The sequence below is a fragment of the Rhea americana genome, unplaced genomic scaffold (genome assembly GCF_003343005.1).
Source record: "Rhea americana isolate MKP2758 unplaced genomic scaffold, rheAme1 scaffold_60, whole genome shotgun sequence".
NCBI classification, from domain to species: Eukaryota; Metazoa; Chordata; class Aves; order Rheiformes; family Rheidae; genus Rhea; species Rhea americana.
This window is the reverse complement of record NW_028186757.1, coordinates 2,124,795-2,144,035: the sequence shown is the minus strand read 5'-3', so window position 1 is coordinate 2,144,035 and position 19,241 is coordinate 2,124,795. Positions and strand designations below refer to the sequence as shown.

Genomic DNA, 19,241 nt, shown 5'->3' with positions numbered 1-19,241 from the left:
CGTCTCGGGGGAGGACGCAGGGAAGGAGGGAGCGAGATCTTCCGCTACCTATAGATTTTTGTTTTCGCTTGATCTTATTTTTATTCCAGCAGCGCGTGTCTCCACCCCTCTCCCCTCCTTCTGCTGCCCCCTCCCCCCCTCTCCCCAGGTTGATCGCCTGAAAGGAGGCTTTGCGCGCTGATCCCTTCTCGGGCTTTAAAACAAAACCCGGCGGCGCGCGGCGCGCAGCGGCTCCGGGCGCCGCGGCGCTGAGGCGGGACGGTGCGAGTGGGATACCGCGGAGCGGGGCGGCGGCTCCCGCGGGAGCGGCGCTGGGAACACAAACCTCCACCGCTTTCCTGGGGATCCACGTGAGAACAGGAAAGCCCGACCGCAAGATTTCAGCGCTGCTGCTGCTGCCTGCTGCAATTTTACTTTTCGTTTGCCTTGATTTTTTGTTGTTGTTGTTTGTTCTTGCTTTCATTTTGGAACCGGTTCCCGGCTCCTTGGCGGAACTTCTGGAGAGCTATGGACCTTTTATATCGCCTTCCTCTGTTTTAAACAAACTATGGACGCTTAAACTTTTCTCTTTCCCCTCCCCCTCGCTCCTTAACCCCCACCCGTCAGCTCATGGGGCTAACTCTGCAAAGCAGCCGCAGCAGAGGGAGAAACACACAGCCACTGATTTATTTCCCCGTCTCCTCAATTGCAGTTAATTCTCCTCGTCCTTCTCCTCATCACCCGTTCTCTCGAGCTCCTTGGCTGCCGAGAGTTGATCTGTGCGTTGTTCTATGTGAGCTCGATTCTTTTGTTGTTGTTGTTTAAATGCCGTGCACCGCTTATCTAGAGAGAAAGCTATATGGAGATAGAGGCATATAGTGGATGCGCGTGTGTTTCCATAAGACTATCAAGGGAGCAGATCAGAAGCAGCCCGGATCCTGACCCTGACTGTATGAATAAGTAAGCAGGATGCTGACGACTGTGTGTTAGTTGCCTGTAAGGTTTTCGTAAGTTAAAGGGRGTTGGGGGGTGGTGGTGGGGGGGACAGACCAGAGCCAGAGCTTAGAGTAAGTGTTTCTGCGGGAGGRGTGGGGGGAGGAAGGGAGTCCGACACTTTCTCCGCTCCCTCCAGCATAGCTGCTGCCTCCCATCATCAGGGCTCCGCGGTTTGCTCTAGTGCGAACTGCCCCCGCGCCCTCCCCGCTGCCTTTATTTCTTTTTTCCCTTCCTTCCTTCTTTTTCCCCCCCTCTCCCCGCGGTAGTTTGCTGATGTGCAGCCCGGATCCACCTTCCGGCAGCGGGACCGGGGGCGGCGGCGGGCGGGAGGCGGGCGCGGAGCGGAGCGCGGCCGGGGCCGGGCGCGGAGGAGCAGGGCGCGGGGCGCGGGCAGCGGCCGCCGCCTCCGCGGGAAGTGTGGCTGGGCTTTGACAGAGGCGAGGGGACGCCCTGACAGACAGGATCTCCCGGCCTGAGCCCACCCCCGCGCCCACCCACATACACCCGGCAACTTCTCCCCTGCGATGTGGCGGGGGTGGGGGCGAGGAGGGGCAGCGGCAGTCATTCTCCTTTCTCTATGTTGCACCCGTCTGACTGGGGCTACCTAGAGAGCAGAGTCTCTCAGAGGAGCCTCTAGGTGGAGAAGGAAAAAAAACAAAACAAAAACAAAAAACCAAAACCTGTGGTTCCTCCATCCCTTACCCTCCTTTTTCAAGTCGGCGTGGACAGCTGAATCGTCCTCCTAATTCATCTGCACCCCTTCCGCCACCTCTCTGCCCGAGGGAGGATGAAAATGCTTTGCTGGAGGATGGCACTGTGGCTGGCCGGGTGGACTTTCTGTGGGAAGCCTTCCTCCTGCTCTGGCCTCGATTACGACTACACTTACGATTTCACTGAGGAGGATAAAGCTGAGGCGATAGATTATAAGGATCCTTGTAAAGCCGGTAAGTGACTTCCAGCCTCGTACAGGCCCCCTCCCCGACGGTGACTTTGTCTCGGCGTTAATTCGCGGTGGGTGCGGGAGGGCAGCCCGGGGCTCACCTGCTCCCCGGGGGCGCCGCAGCCCGGCCACCTGGGCCGAGGTGCCYGGGACCTGCTTTCCGCGGACTTCCCGGGCTTTTCCAGCCAGGCGAGGAAGGGATCCTTTCCCCCCACCCCTTCCCACCCCTGATGCGGCTGATGCCTGGARGGGCTCGCTGCCGGCCGGGGACGGGCAGAGCCGGCCCGGCTCCGCGGCTGCCGGCCGAGCAGGATGCACCAACTTGCCGGGGACTCGCAAGTTTCCGCGGGCACCTCGGCACGGCTCGGAGGTTTCCCGGCCCCGCGTCCCCCCCACCCTCTCCTCCTCCTCCGGCAGCGCCGGGCCGGGCCCCGCGGGCGGCGCCGGGGCCGTTCGGCTCCTCCCCGGGCTCTGCCCGTCCGCGGCCTCCCCGTCCCTCCCCTCCCCGCCTGCCTCCGCCGCAGCCAACCTGCGGCGGCTCCCCGCGGCCCCCCGGCCCCGCGGCACCCCCGTTGCCCGCGGGGTTTTCCGCCGTGCGAACTGGTGCTCATCGCGGCTGGGTCTCCTGGCCGCGGTGGTGGTTTCCGCCGCTTTGTGCCCGAGCAGCCCCGTCCCAAATCGTACAGGAAGGGTGAAGTTAGCCCCTAGTCACGTTGCAGAGCRAGCGAGTGCCCTTCACTACAACGCTGACTTAGGACTTGAGCCTCCTGCACACCGGGTACGGTGGCTGTCCGCTAAAGTTCACGGCAGTCGGTTCCCGCTGGCTTCAGAGGAACCAGATTCACTGATACTTCAGTAAACAAGTGCATCCTGCTCTTACATACATACATACATACATATATATATTTAAAATGTGTTATGAGCAACAGTGGTGGTGGTCCATTCTCAAGAGCTGTAGTGTTAAGTAAGTGCTTAAGTTTTCCAGCAGCCTCCTTTGCATTAATTAGTTATCTTAYGTTCTGAAAACTAGTTCAGCCAAAGGTTGTGTTCACTATGTCTGTGTGGTTTTGTTTAATTTATTGGGGAGAATGTGGTGAACATATATGCCAAATATGCAGACACTATGTTTTTTTAATCACAGAAATATTTTGCTCCTAAGTGTGAATTGCTAGGTCTTACTTGCTTATGACTGAAGAATGCCCAAGTTCAAAATGAGCAGAAGCAACTGCAAACAAAAAATTTTTTTTTTTTTTTGTTATTTTTTTCCCCCCAACTAGCACTCACAAATGTGCATAAGTAACTTGCCATAATTAACTTCAGTGCTTCTTTCTGGTCCATAATTTAGGAATATTCACATATATCATTTTATTTAATGAGTAATATGTGTATTTACTCTATTTGCTGTGAATTTTTTTAARTACTACTTTTTCCCAATGGAAGTAACTAAAAAATTACAATTCATGACAGTAAGTGTTTTAAGATTATGTATGAAAGAAGGATGACTAAGATTGGAATATGGTTAGCATTTGGCAATTCCTTGCCATCATTTGACTTTGCTTGGAGAAAGGAGATATCCTTTTGGCTCATTTAAATCTTTTACAAAATATTAGCCATAAAGTTCTTGCTACAGCTTTGTGAGATGCTTAGATACTACTGTGATGGGATGGCATGGATAGTTAGTTGTGTGTCGTTCCCAATAGTAATCCCTTCCAGGCTTTTCTGTTTGCTGAAGAGCACATTCATTAATTTTAGTGTACTGTAGCTCTTCAGAAATGAGACTGCATGTTATGTTTCACTGCAAACTGGGTATGTATTGTTTACTGAGCACTTCTAATCAAAATTAGAAAGCTTTAATACATCAATGAAGCTGATCCTCCAACAATATTTCCCAATCATTTTTTCCTTCCTTGAAGGCTACATTAGTCTTGACCTGGAAAGTATATTGAGTAACTGCAATTCCCATCAAAGCTGATGGGTGCTCAGTCTCAGGATCATAGCCCCGCTGTGCGTTGTTGTTGGGTCAGGTCTTACCATCTGGTGTGGGTACGGGACTCCTGTGAGGAATTTTGCTGGTATCTGTCCTTAGGATGACTTTGACAGTGAGGCCCTAAAGCAGGGCAGAGTCAAACTTCATACTTAAACATGTGAGTTGTTCACCCTTAAATTTGCATGGTAGTGTGTGTAAATTAATAAGATAAAATAAGATAATCCTTCCAAGATTGTATTCACTCTATGCAAAACTTGTCTCTTAGCTATAATTATCACCTGCTTTTGCTGCATCTCCAGGGCCTACAGTTGAGGTAGTAAAAGAGCTTTTTGTAGCTATGCAGGCTGATAACAATTAGGATTCAGATGCAGGTGAATTTCTGCAACTTGGCAGAATAGGGGAACACCCAAAGTCAATTATTGCTTTACATAGTAACATACTTCAAAAACTTCAGAACTGCATGGCYGACTTTATAGACCTGCTAGGGTAATTTAACCTATTGTAATCTGTAAGCATTTTAAATGTTTTGAAAGCAATCACAACTAAGGTTCCCCAAATATGCTGATGMAAGATGGATTTACATGTATTTTAAAAAAGTTATTTGCATTCTGCTTTTCTCTAGTTGTTAGTGCTTGCTGCTTAGTTTTTTATTCCATTGGCCACATGAGAAAATGTTCTGGTACCATAAAGCAGGCCTCAGATCTATGATCACATACAGTTCTATAAAGATAACTCTTTAGTCATAGTTTTGTTGAATCAATCTGCAGTCTCCACCTCCTTTGGTAAGTCCCTTTTCCCTCTTTTCCCTCTGCCTTTTAGAAGAGCTGGATAAATTTACCGAAACAAAGAGAAATGCTCTGTAAGACATTATTTTTATCACATGTATTCTAACATTCACGTACAAATTACAGCTTAAAAGATGACATTAAGGAAGGGATACTTTTAGCTAGTGTGCTTAGAATCGTCATGTTTCTTTGGCTTATAAAATTTCTGAAAATAGTGTGGTGCAAAATGCTATGGAGGCAGAAAAGCACCTTTTSCTATGTGATACAATACAATGTTTCTCTCTGAAAATAGAAATCTAGAGATAATAGTCTGATAGATGCACAGTAGAGCTATGGATAGTTTCTGGAACGGGAGTCTCTGGTTACACCTAAAACTGTAGCTGTTTTATGCAACAAACCAAAGTTTAGTCTTAAAGGCAGGCATCTTTAGAGCCTGGTAGCAAGGGGACTCAGTGGAAGGAGAGCCTGGGGAAACGCTGTTGTGACCACGCTCGGGAGAAGAGAGCTAGTAAGGAAGCTATCAACATTGCACGGATTAAGTTGATGAGCTGTGTGGTTTCCTGTGTACTTGTCTGCAGACCTTTAACCTGTGTATGAATTTTTGGTCATGCCACTTCTCTTTCTAACAAGTATCCTGGCATGCCGTAACAGCGGGATGTGATGCAACGCAGTTTCTGTGCTTCTGATGTCTCAGATATTTCCTTGTGTCTCTCCGCAGGATATTGCCCTCAGTGTTTAGCATTGTGGAGTTCAAGTGTAAGGCGTTCTTAGTTCATCTTGCAAGATCTAATTTGCTGGAAGATGTGAAACGGGGAATATCATATTCATTTCAGTGTGAGACCTTAATCTAAGATCACAGATTTATAGAAATCAAGTACTGCTGCAAAAAATAAAGTGACAGGTTTAAATGGGTACTGTTGAGCTTTTCAGAGTATAGCACTCGCATTTATCTCTGGATTCTTGAGATTGTTGTTTCCCTCCTCTTCTCTTCCACCCACCAACCCTCCTTTTTACCACAGGTTATAATGTACCAAAGATACCTGTTGAGATACTTAGATAGAAAAAGGATATGCAATAAGTGTTTGGAGATTGCACTAAGCTGATATTAAAGGTTTTTTTTTGAAAGCTTTTGTTTTCTTTGCTTAAAAGAAGTTTTTTTTTTATTTATTTATTTTTGCAGTTAGGATATTCTCCTGAACTGTGGGAGATTAGACAACAAGTCTCTGCTTTGTTGCATATTCACATTGCTGGGGACTGGTCCAGCTGCCAAACTGCTGGCTATGCTGACATTAGTCTTTTACTACTTTCTTGGAGGCATTTCACATCCTAAAAATGATTAAATGTTTGGAGAATAGACTTGAATTTGAATTGCTTGATCTATTGTTTTTCACTGTTGTGGGTCATGGTCTTTAGACCAGAAATTCTGTCTTACACTGGGGAAACTTTTCCTGAGGAGAGCTTCACTGAAATATTTATGTTTTCAGAGTAKTTAGAATTTGGAAATTTTTAATGCAAACATTTAGTTGGGATTTTTTTTTTCAAATTATGCATGAACTGCTTGCCTTGGAATAGCAGCTCTTCATTTTGTTTTTTTTCAGAAAGTTAGAAATAAATGTCAAAAGAGTAGCAATAAAGGTATACGGTTATCTTTACAGGTTGATAACTTGGCAGTTGGTTAGCTTGCTGTTCCTTGGCTACGAACAAAATCTGTATACGTGTGCCTATTTGAGAATAAGCGAGCAGTATGAGCAGTAATATCTTCCTCGTTGCTTCTGTTTCTCACTCCTGTGAGAATCTAAGCAACTCATTTGATTTTGCTCCTTTTTAAAAATTTTTATACTTTTATACGTCGTAATACTAAGTATTAGTTCTTACCTCATGCAGGTGAGTAACCTAGTTATGCTTGGTATTTGTAAAGTATCTGAACAGGAAAAAGCTGAAGGTAGATGTTAAATATAATTATTATATAGTGTCATCTGTAACCGCAATCTAACTTTTGTTCATTAATGTTGTAAAAACATGCTCGTATACTTTCAGGATTCTTTTTAGTTTGTATTTTGGTGTACRTGTATTTTCAGCTATAAGAATGTCAATACACAGTCTGGTAATATGAAAGTTCTTAAAACTTCTCATTATACATTTGAATCTGTTGCACAGCTTATGCAGTTGAGATCTTTTCCTGTTATATTTCAGTTGTGCAGTGCATTCTGAAAGACAGTGTGCAGTTTACTATTATTATAGAGGATGTACTGTTAATATCACTTGCTAGATTGACCAAGTTGTGACTATTCACGTAGTAAATGGATGCAGTATAGGCAGCTGAAACAGAAACAGGCTTTCTGAAATGGTCTGTCCCAAGCAGCATCTATCCTCCTGTGGATAAACTTCTAGAGTGAATTAGTCTACTGAAAAATATATTTTTAAAATCATATTTCATTTTAGAATTCTCAGCCATTATTTTAAGTGTTACGTGATGCCCTTTAATGTGGTATCTCAACTTTTAAAACAGATTGGTGTGAACATAAAGTTCTTTTCCTCGTCAGTTCTTTGCTGAAAAGATTATTTCAGTAGTGAAACTGTGGGAAAACTATACTGAAGAAACATATTTGACATTCTAACTTTGTGAATACCCTTCTGTACAAAAGGCTCGTTTTCATGTCTAGATCYCTTTCCATAGGGATCTGTTTCTGAATATATTTCTGGTGTGTCAAACAAGAGTGACCTGCAAGGAGCAGTATTACATCACGGCAAAACAAGCCTAATTGACAAATCTAATTGAGCTTGGAATCAGGTCCTCAGGCAAGCTAGGAAACATGCGCCACACCTGGATGTCTGCCTTATGTCATTCTTATTGCCCCTCTGGAAAACAAGGCTGATAGGCTTATGACATAATTCCTTTCCTTGTTTTTTGGAGAGAAAGGGCCATGACTATGGTGCGGGATATTGACAGAAGGACTGTAAAATGGAAGAGCCAACTACTGGCTTTCACAGGCACAGGGGATATTGTGGAGGAAAACAGATTTTTTTTCTCCTTTCTGGATGCATTGTAGTACGCTAAATTTTATAACAGTGAACAAGCTAAACATGGGGAGAAATCGCTATTCTTTGTTTATAGAACATATGTTTATTCTTAAACTGAAATAGGTTTTCATAGCCTAGCTTTAGGCTTATGAAAAATAGGTTTACAGAATGTTGAAAATGTTATGGTTATACAGCATTTTTCTTTTTAACATATCTGAAGGGAAGATAATTCTAAGACTATTCCAGAGCTAAGCTTTGGGATTTCAAAGTCTTCAGTAGCATAGGGAGCATTTCATAATATTTTTCTGACCTTTCTCAGCCTCCTTATAGTCTGTCTAGTCTACTTTGTGCTAGTTGTTTTAGAATGAACTCCATTCCCTYCATTCGTGATCATAAACAACCTCTCTTCACCTACTACATCCATGCAAAGCTGTAACAACTGAAAGTGTGAGTGGGGAAGTCTTGGGCACTTTTAGCGCTCTCTTAGGATAATATTTTTTCTTTGCTAAAGAAAGCAGATGATAACAGTTAATCTTTTAATGTATGTTTATTTTCCATGTCTGGTACTCATGTTTCTTTCCCTATCATCTCTTCACGTGCATCATTGTTCCTATGAAAATCTTCCTTATTCTTCTCCACTGAATGGGCTTTCAGCTTTCCTTTGTGCTGTCTGTCTGGTCACTTTGTCCTCTTCTGTTTGCAAGCAAGAGAAGAATATATCAGGTTGGCAATTCTCTCCAAGTATAACTTCTAGCTCCTCATTAGGCTTCCAGTAGAATTATTCTYTACTGGAAGAAGTTATGCTGTCTCATATACCTTGTTTCTGTTTGCTAGTTCTGAAGTAAAGAAAAGGGACAGCTTTGCCCACAGCTGGAAGTGAGGAGGAGTGGGCTGTACGTGACCAGCAAGTCTCAGGGGCATAGCATCTATGTGCTTAGTGGACTACTCGTGATCAAATAAACAGTGCATGGCAAACCCTGAAGTATCTAACTATAAATATTTGTATGAACCATATATATGAGCCTTCTGTTGCCTTTGGACGCATGTCCCTAAATATCAAGATCTGAAGTGGAAACTGTCCTTGCTGAGCAATTGAAATAACAGTACTRGAAGTATTTGTAATATAAAGCTAGTATAAATAATAATAGACTGGAACAGGTTGGGATGGGGAATGTAAATGCTGAGGCTGAGCCAGGGACATGTGGAGAGTTTCTGCGTGCAGCTCTGAGCAGGTGTGCAACACAAATGAGTGGCTGCTCTTGCAGACTGCTGCAGAGGCAGTTCCTATTCATACAGATAATCTCATATTGTTTTATTGGGATTTCTGCCCAAGTAATGGCCTGCAAATGCAAATTTTGAGCGACAATAAATCTGTGAGTATCAGGTGCTTAAGAATACTTGAGCACAATCGGAGAGCTCTTACAGAGCAATAATACTCTAAAACGTAGACTTGTGGATTTTTCCTTTAATATTTAAAAACAGTGACTGTCAAGACCTAAACAACAAAAAAATCAATTTTATTCTAAAATAGCTCCTAATTTTCTTTTCTTGAGGTATGTGAAATATGATGCATAAGGGGATATGAAGTGTGCCTTTAACCAACTTCTTTGCTATAAATACTTTATGGAAATAAAGTCTGTTAACAAAAYGACCAATAACTGACAATAAATTGATTTTTGAAATTTTATTGGTATTGATGAATTGCAGAACAATTTTATTTCATGCAATTCCTGGCCTGAGGGGTCCTTTCAGTCATTTAAAACGTATGAATGTTCTTATCAACATTTCCTGTTRTTTGAAACACTTGGAATTTAACCATAATTATATTTTTTTTGTTCAATTTACAGGGGAATTTTAATTTTGAAGTAGCCATAAATCATGCTTAAAATGTTGATGCTATCCAGCAGAATAAAGTTCAGCTCTGCTCTGACTGTCACTGTCAGACTAAAGGTACATTTCATCAGGATTCTCATCAAGATTGACAAAGTATTAGATTTTTAATATTACAGTAAGGAATGACGAATATTGAAACWCTAATCAGCAAATAGTCATCAAAATCGGGATATCAATGTCAAGACACAAACACAAAGGAAATGAATATTTTTTAAACTTATTTTCAGTGCAACTGAATCTAGATTTAAAAAATAGCTGTCTTGCTACCTAGATGAATTTCAGCCTTTTTCCTACAAAAGTTAAAAGGCAGAGATTCCTGTGCTTGAAAGGTGCTAGTATCTCTCCAGCCACATTGTGCTCCTTAGATATTGAAAAATGTATTATGTAGCTTAAATATCTTGGAAGAAATTATGTACATCAGCTGAGAGTAATGTATTTAAGGAGCTGTACGTATGGATTACTTTATTCTGATGCTAGTAGCGATAGTTAAACATCTCCCTAGTAACACCTCTAACTATTACCAAACAAAAATGAGCRCACTTTTTTGGTGTCTAACATTTTAATAGATGTTAGGTGCACTCTTGCAGTCATGGGAATCTTGTCYAACTGCAGGTCTTAAATTTTACCACTTCCCCTAATAAAGAAGGAGGAATTTTCAACAGGACACAACAATTCCAGAAACAGTGGCCAAGACGAAGAGTTTCCAGATGATATGCCCAGATAAGAGGAAAGCCATTTCAGATGGTCCTTACATAATATCCAGATTTATTTAAGCAGTTTAACTTACACAGCCAATTATATTTACTTTCATGAAGAGTAGTTTTAGAACAACTCTGCGGGTGTGAGAACATGATGATGAACTGCCCAATTTCTCCATCTGGTAAAATGTCTTTATATTTATAACAAATTTGCATACCTCTTTTTGTTTTTTTTTTTACTTGTACTCACCGAATAGACTTTTTCCCTCTTACTTAATGTTTCTCCTGTCATTGTACTCTTACCTTTTTTTTTTTTTTTTAGGAGGCTTAAGCTTAATTACTTGACAACTATTTCCATACTTATAATTGACTATGTACATCTCTTGAAAAGGTGTATATACATATAGATATACATAATTCATAAATTATTTTATGTCCAGGCAATCTGCTCAGCCCTTTTCTGACTAAAAACGTTGTGTGTTTCAGTCCAGAACTACCAGCATTACAAAGACATATTACTCATGTTTTTGCGATTATCTTTTTTTATACCAAGATCTTTAATCTGTCCATCTACCCTATCTTGTCGTCATAAAAGCTGCTTCTTTCTCTAAGCACGCAGCTATAAAAGAATGGATTCAGAATAAATTCTAGAACCCTTATTTGGTTGTTATTGATGTGACCTGATGACATTGAGTTTTGAATACCAATATAATCTCTCATGCTGTAAAAGGAATTTATATAAAACATTCTCCCCYTGCCCTTAGACCAAAAAAAGCCTAAACCCATGAATAAGTAATGAAGCGCATTCATACTGATGTGTGTTTTATTCCACAAWGGTTCACTGAAATAATTAAGGTTACTGGAAAATTATTTGATGGAAAAGGATTTTAAAAAATCCACCTTTGAAAACAGACAAAGAGAAAGGACATGATAAACACATACAATATATGGAATTATACCAGAAGCAAAAATATTACTTCATCTTATTATCTTAGACTTTTGTTAATTTGCAAAGTGATGATTTCAGAACCKAGACAGAGATGTGTATTTTCCTACACAACTTCTAGATTGAAAGTCTGCTATAGGATGTTACTGAGGCAGTGTTAAGATAGGGGATTTGACATTTAGATAGCAAGAATATCCAGAGCTCTTGTAATTACCTGTGATAGCATTTTCAAGTGGAACTCAAGCTTCAGAGTTTAAGCCAGTCTTTAGTAGCTAGAAACCAGGATGAGCCCTAATATGTGGCAAGATTATCCTCAGGTACCTACTGCAGATTCTTGCTTCTTTCTTTGAAGCAGCTGGTAGTGACTGCTGTCAGAGGCAGGACCTTGGATATGCTCCAGGGTTGCAGTCCCTTTGTTCCTCGGCCTTTCCCAAATGCTATTTCAGAAACTCATGTCTTGTTGCATGCCCAAAAGATAAATGCAGTTTGGCTATTTTGGGAAGTGCATGAAATTCAAAGCCCACTGTGACATACATGCATCAAACAACTGTTTTTCATGAAAATGAATGTATGCAAGCATGTACCCTCCCCTCCACCCCCACATTTACCTAATGTATATAGATTCATATGGGTCCAATGGAGCACTTACGTGCTTATCTTTAAACACACGTGTAAGGTCAGTAATATACATACTTCCTAAGTAAGCATTACAGAAACACAGATGTATGTTGAAGTAACTGTATAGGATCTTTAAAGATGCATATCCTGATTTTGTGGGTGTGTTTTTTTGTTTGCACTGGGAAACACCATGTTTATCTGTGTTAAGCCTAATCTAAAGTCTACTGAACACAGTAGGAATGTTTCCAGTTACTTTAGAGATAATATTTATAGGTAAATAAGTAATAAGGTGAAGAGTTGACTAATTTACTCCCATATATTTCATTTATGCCGTGCTTACGTTCATGTGTTTACATGTTTTTCAGGCACAATAATGAAGGCAGTTGGATTTTTGCCCCAGTATTTCTATAGCTGTCATCACTATCACAGTAGTATCATGAAATCTTACATTCAGTGACCTTGTGATTGCAGGTTCTTTCTTGCTGGACTGGGATGTGAAAAAAAAATCCAGCAGCTTGCAAGAGCATCTGACTTTTTTTTCCTCCTCCTCCTCCCTCATAAGAAGCCTCAGGATAAAGCAGGGTTTAGATAACTGCAGTCATTTCTCAGTCTTTAGAGATAGGTTTCTTCTTGTCATAGTTGACTACTTTATTAATAGTTCAGTGTGATGAATGACTAAAGACACTAATGAATATGATGGTTGCAATTGCATGTGGAGTTCCTTACCTGTGTAATTCCAGGAAGTGAAAAGTCAAAAATAAGCCATTTGTGACAAAATATTGCAGCTATATGGTACTAGTGTCAATATAGTTTTAATGATATCAGCTAAATCATGCACCATGACAAGTATTGAAGCTCTACTAATTTATATGGCCCCCAAATTAAAATATTTCCTGATTCAGTGTAAGGAAAGGTGATTTTGTAAAACCAGGGGAAGGAATTTGGAGGAATAGCTATATTAATATATTTCCATTATTTAATAACTTGAAGAATTAGTTAAATTGCTTAAAAATAGAGAGCAGAAAGTGTATTTTTTTCCTAAAACTAGTTTGTCTTGAGTGCAAAGACTCTAGATTGTAGTATAGGCTTGAGTATCTTTATGGGATAGTCTAACTCAATGCAAAACCTACATTTAACCATATAGTGGGCTGCTTTTGTTTCTCAGGCTTGTATTTTCTTTCTGCTGTATAAGTGTGTTAAACTTCAGTTATGTCCTGAGAGAAAACTGCAGACGATAAATGGGGTTAGATTTGACAGAGGATTCTTGTTTGAAAGAAGTCTTTTACTTGTCTTTAGTCATGGAGKTTTCTTGAGTTATTTAGCAGGGGGGAATGAAGGAGAAAAATGTTTGCCCATCACAAAGTGTTTTTTACAGTTCGCAATCCCTTGATTCCTAATACACTAACATGTGGGAGAGGTTGAGATGAGACAGTATAGGAAAGATTTCTTTTTCCCCCCTATTATTTTTCTGTATTCTTAAGGATGCAACCTTTTCATACATGGAATATAGGTGAAAATGTGGAGATCTGATTGAGGCTCTTGAAGTTTTCATTCATAACATCTTGGTAGCAGCTGAATTAAGTTTGAATTTTAGTTCTTGATGGTACTAGGTTCATAGTCATATCTATTGCAGCAAATCTTGAGTCAGAAAATTTATAATGTAGGTCCCTTTTTGTGTTATGGAAAAGAGCTAAACTATGGAGATATTTCCCTGATCAAAAACCGCATTTATRGCAATATGCAAGTCTTGAAGGAGTCAAAACTGTGCTAGAAAGAAATTCAAGCTATTTTATAGTGGTTAGAGTCAATAGTGCATGCAGCCAGCTAAAGTCATAATGATTTTTTTCCACTTGGACAAAATGATGTTTTCTTGGTTATTTTTTGAGATGAAAAGAATGCCCATTAGTTTTATTTGGAGTACGGTACAGAATTTTTTCACGTATACTGTATTTATGATGATTATTTGGTCTAGTTGTGCTAGGCCCAAGGATGTATGGGAAGTCAAAGGCTTCCTGAATTATTTGGGAAGACCTGATCATAAATCTAAACCTTTCCTGTGGCTTTCCTAAGTATCAACAAGCTCAAGCTAAAGGCCTTAAGGGAGAAAAAAATACAAAATTCAGATAAGTTTTTAGAAGGAGAAAAATCATTTGAGCCTTAGTTTTTCTTCATGTGCTCTGCTTTGGCTTCATTGACCTAAAATGAAGTCATAGCAGTGAAGTTCTCTTCTCTTCCAGTGAGCAGATACCACAGAAATCGGCGAAGACCTAGATAAGATTTTGAACCCACTTGCGTGTGCTAAACATGAATTAACATCCCCATTCTTCTATGCTAATCGGTTCTGATTCCTTTCAGTTCTTTATGGCTGCTCTGACATCAAGGTAAGCGCTTTGAACAGCTGGCCCTCCACTGCGAAGGAGCAAGCACATGTGCTGACAGGATCTCAGAAAGGTGCCGATGGGACCGGTTGCTCCCCCAGGGCACTGCCAGCCAGCGCAGCATTCCTGCCTCCCATCTTCGTAATCTGTTGTGGATTTTGTTCTTCCTGTTTATCTGAAAGCCACAAAGGTGCCTGTGTTTCAGGCTGGTACTTGTAATTGCTAGGTACTCAAACTAGTCATCTGGAATAAAGAGGCATGAGAGAACTCTGGGTCATCTACTAGGGGAACCCAAGAAACCAGATCAAAAATTGAGATGCAGAAGAGATGTAAACTATCCTGTGCGCTGCTCTKTACAGCTGTAGAGAGGCCATTTCCAGTATGAACTTCTGGTAGTGCATTTTGGCAGATGGTCCAAATGTCTGTATTCAGACACTGTTAAGGTACTAGATTTTAATTAAAACAACGATAGGCATATCAAAATTCCTGGTGGTATTTTGTTACAATATGCCATTCAGATAAATATGGATGAATTGTCCTAACACAGATTTTTGACATGCTCCTTTAGATTGTTCACTGGCTGTAAAATGCTCTGGTTTATTAAGACTGTATCTCAAAATTTGTTATTTTTTATTTTCTCTCCATTATGTTGATATAAGAAATGATAGCCTTTCCTTGCAAATCTTGATTTTTATCTCTTGAGACCGCCATAGCTACAATAATGCTATCTAGCATGTTCATTTATTTATGTTTATCTGCATTCCTGCCACACAGAAGAAGGCAGGTGAGGTGTGGAAGACCCTGCATCAGTCATGTTTTTGGCTCTAGATTGTCAGCTGGGCTGTGGTGTGGACTGTATGGTAGGGCRCTATGCCCAGGGCAGTGATCCACYGTAATCAATTAAGATATTTTTCTTTTAGGATAAAGACTGAAGTGGTTTAGCTSGGTTGGTTAGAGTGTGGTGCTGCTGATGYCAAGGTTGTGGGTTCARTCCCTGTACGGGCTATGCTAAGGGTTGGGCTAGATGATCTCCAGAGGTCCCTTCCTACCTTACCATTCTATGATTTCTAAAGTAGTGTCCCTTTCCCCCCTCCCCCCCCAAATTATGTTTATTTTACTCCTGAGTAAACATGTCAATAATTAGTTGCTGTTYGTAAACATTGTAGGAGCAGATATAGTAATCCTTACAGTTTTGCCTGAGTGCTTTGAATTGCAGGCAGATGAAAACTCGTTGATTTTTTTTTTCTTGGTTACTCTGTCTAGAGTGAGAAATTATATAGAAAGAAGATGTTGTAGCAAAGGTGAGCATAGAGGAACTGTTRTGAGCCAAAGTACATCGTGAGGCACACTCCTGTTATCTGGAAGTCTGACTTCCTGTCTCAGTTTCCTTGTGGGTCTTAATGAAYGGCCGAAGAAATGGAACGCTTTCCTGCTTGGCCAAAAACTCTGCTAAATTACTCCTTTGGCTGCGTGCCCTGCTGTTCTTGGGAACAAATCCTGCAGCTCCCCCCTGAGTCTGGAGGGTACTTGTTACAGGTCCTAGGGGCCAGTGGAGCAGGCGTTAGAAAGCTCTGTAGTAGGGAGACAGGCCCAGTCCTTCGCACCAYGAGACTCAAAAGTTGTAATGCAGCCTTTTGTGCATTTGAGCGAGAGGAGAGGTAGGCACGCTGACATTTGTAAATGCAAACTTCCATGGGATTTAAGGAGTGTTAAAGAACTGGAGTATATTACAGTGCAGGATTTTCATGTAATTCATGTAAGTTCTTTTAATGCAATGAAAATAGTATAGTGTACCTTACTGAGTGTGCCAGAGCATATTTAAAATGAAGATTTTTTAAACAGTGTTTGTATATTTTTGCCAAATATAAAACAGCTGATCATACAGCATACAAAATGTCTTGAAGTATATATGATGCAAGTTTATAAAGTCAAAGCAGCTGTGTTGTTCATACTTTGCTTCTTGCAGAGGTCAAATTCAGGAAGGGTCAGATTCAGCTCTGTTACAATTCCATGCAATTTATGTTGTCTTCAGTGGAATTCTGTCCCTGATTTTACCCAAGGACTGGGTTTGGTTAACGAATGTTACATCATCAGCATAATGCATTTTTTCTTAAATAGTAAGAGAATGGTAGAAAATTTAGTAATACATTTTTGTAGCAAGGACTATATTGCTTCTGTGTCTTCTGATTCCTCACTTCTGCATGTATATTGCTTTGTAAGAGAGGTGCTTCTCAGTTCTTGTTGCCTTTTAAAAGAACTCCTGTAATTAAACATCTATGTTTTTTGTAGAAGAAAAATACAAGCTAACAAATTCTGCCATTGGGTGCACCAAGAAAAATTTGTGTTAACTATTTGTATTATTTTCATCCTGACTGCCAAAGCATAGATTTGGGTCAGTTATTGAATGTTTACCTTTCAGCCAAACTTGTAAAGATATTAAATGATTGGCCTATTATATTTTAACAGTACTGGACATGGCCATATTTAGCTCTTTGATTTCTGTATTCCATATTTGTATTCACATTTATTCTGATGATAYTGTATTATATCTGTGGTTAAACTTAGAGGCTTTTGCTCTCCTGTGTTCATGCGTTTTTTCAGAACAGTTGCTAATACTCTGAAATAAAGCCAGCACAGAGTATCTTTAGGTCAGTTTTCCTTATGTAATATAGAAATACATAGCTCTTCAGTAAGCACACAGTAGTGTAAGTCTGAAATGAATTAGTGCATCTGCATATATATTGGCCTGTGGATTGATATATTTTTTTTTACAAGTTATATCCCAAAAATCAAAAAAGCGCACCAAAAATAGTATCTAGTATGTCTGAGGAAAGCCTGTCAATGCAAAAATATTCCTAAGGAGAGCTGCTTGAGGAATACTGAAGTTTGGCCTGACTGGAGCTGTCAACTTTGTAAGAAATTTACAGAGTAGTAAGAAATTGGATAATTTTAAAATGATTGTTTTAGTCATTGCTTATATAAAATACATTGGGTTTTCATTTTTATGTGTATGAATAATAATGGCAATTTTTTTTGTTGTTGTTTCTAGATCATCAGCTTGGACTTAGGGTACTTAGTATACTAACATATTTGCATGTTTTGGTTGCATATCATTTATACTATGAACATACTCAGTTACAAAGAGAAACTTCATTCTCTTTCAATGAGTCCCATTAGGGTCAGTTAAAACTGGGGGTGCTGGGACATCTAGCTGTAGTATATGTACACACAGACAGTTTGATAGATAAACTATAACCTGAAGAAGTGCATGAACTTGAGTTTTCATTGTGAAGATCTGATGGAATTTGGTAATATAAATGAAGAATGGGAAATTGCTCTCACTATTCTAGATTAAAATCAGAAGTGTTTGCCAGCCATTTCCCTGGTTTACCAAACAGCCTAACATTAAAATAAGAGTAGTAAAATCTGCCTGGGGGATGCTTTCCTGTTGGAAGATGACTTGCTTTAAAAGCTTACTGCTGTATGTATTATGCATATTTTTCCTGGAAACAAAGTGTCTTCATTTTGTTCCAGTTACTGTACTTGCAAAAATGTTTGTGGTATAGAAGCTCATTTTATAACAAAACAAGTAATGCAGAAGTGATTTGCACTACRTAGCAGAGATGTTGATAAAAATTACAAGGACATTACATAAATTGCTTAGTCTCATATATTGCTTCCATGCCTGTTTCTTACAGAGAGAAAGCAACTCTCTGTACTTGATAGCTGTACCACTTGACATTTATTCTGTTGCTTACGGGCTGAGTTTTGTCCTCAGTTGAGTCAGTGGGAGTTGACTTAACATCCACTGGCAAATCTGTCTTGGAATGCTACTACGTTAAGAGTTTGGATGAGATCAAACTGACTGCAAGGGAAAAACGAGCTGTCAGCTGTATCTTATCCAAACCTAAAAGATGTCCATCTAGTAATTAAAAAAAAGTTAGAATTGAGCTAATGCATTGATGGACTATTTTGTGGGAGAATGAAAGCAAATTCTTAGGCCAAGTCCAATATACATCTGCCTTCAAAATGACAGTTTTATTTATGAGTAGGAAYGTGTCTGTGCCAAATTGCCTGCCCGAAGCTGTAATCACCAATCCAGATTTTGCAAGCACTTGATGTGTATTCATTTTTGTTTTGATTTGCCAAAGCACATTGCCTAACATTATGCACACATTGCAAAGGGCGGCCTCTTTAAGTATGTATGTAGTGTTGCACTTGTATGCCATTTCAAAGCAGAAGGAAAAAAAAAATACAAGTGCAGTATTGAGGTCAYTTTCAGCAAAAACCTGTGTGCTCACATGTTGAATATTCACTTTGGGCTGCCCAGTAACTATCCTAGCCAGGTGGGCATTCTGCTTCTGATACAAAAATTGTTTACAGTTGCTTTGTATCATGCAGTATAAAGCAACGAAACAACTAACTGTTTTTGTTACATCCATCATCTAGAGTCTTGCTCTCAGATTTGGCTGCACAGTTCCTAGCTTTCACCTGCAGCAAGCAGCGTGCTTGCGTCTCCTGTTGCCAGTGCCTAGTGCAAATACTTCTGCTTAGGGACTCCTATTCCCTGATRAGCAGCAGGTAAGATGGACTAAAAAGGAAGCACTCTGGAGCTGGGGCTTGTGGGGAACTCCGAATGTTTGGCACCTAGGGAAGCCARTTCCTGCTATTCAGCCTATCAATGCTTGGGCAAGGGAAGAGCAGCGATGACTGASCAACAAGTTGGGACCAGCTGATGGAGGGCAGAAGGGTTGGGGGGGGGCAGAAATGATGCCTTCGCTGTATTGTTGGTAACTCCTAGGCGTGCTATATTTTCTTATCGCCTAATTAAATTGTGTCCTGTGCATATCAGGGAAAAGTTTTGGTACAAACTCTGTATTCTAAAACAGAGTTACCGCCTGACTGATCACTTCTTCAGATAGTTTCAGGTTTAAGAGAGGGAGAGTTAGGTTTGCACTTTTAAAGATCAAATCTTGTTGTTTCCAACTAACCATATGTAG

General features: G+C 40.5%; 1 protein-coding gene and 1 long non-coding RNA gene across 2 annotated transcripts in view; one reads left to right on the top strand and one right to left on the bottom strand.

Moving 5' to 3' along the window:
- Positions 1-794: 794 nt before the first annotated feature.
- Positions 795-2,078, bottom strand: LOC146587273 (uncharacterized). Its single transcript, XR_014897683.1, has 3 exons — positions 2,017-2,078; positions 1,678-1,883; positions 795-834 (listed from the first exon to the last, which is right to left on the bottom strand). It is a non-coding gene; the product is annotated as an uncharacterized LOC146587273 (long non-coding RNA).
- TLL1 (tolloid like 1) overlaps positions 1,763-19,241 on the top strand; it is a 136,599-nt gene continuing 119,120 nt past the window's right edge. The window contains exon 1 of the mRNA XM_085319822.1: positions 1,763-1,919. Coding sequence (XP_085175948.1) covers positions 1,763-1,919 — 157 coding nt within the window. The remainder of the gene's footprint in view (positions 1,920-19,241) is intronic.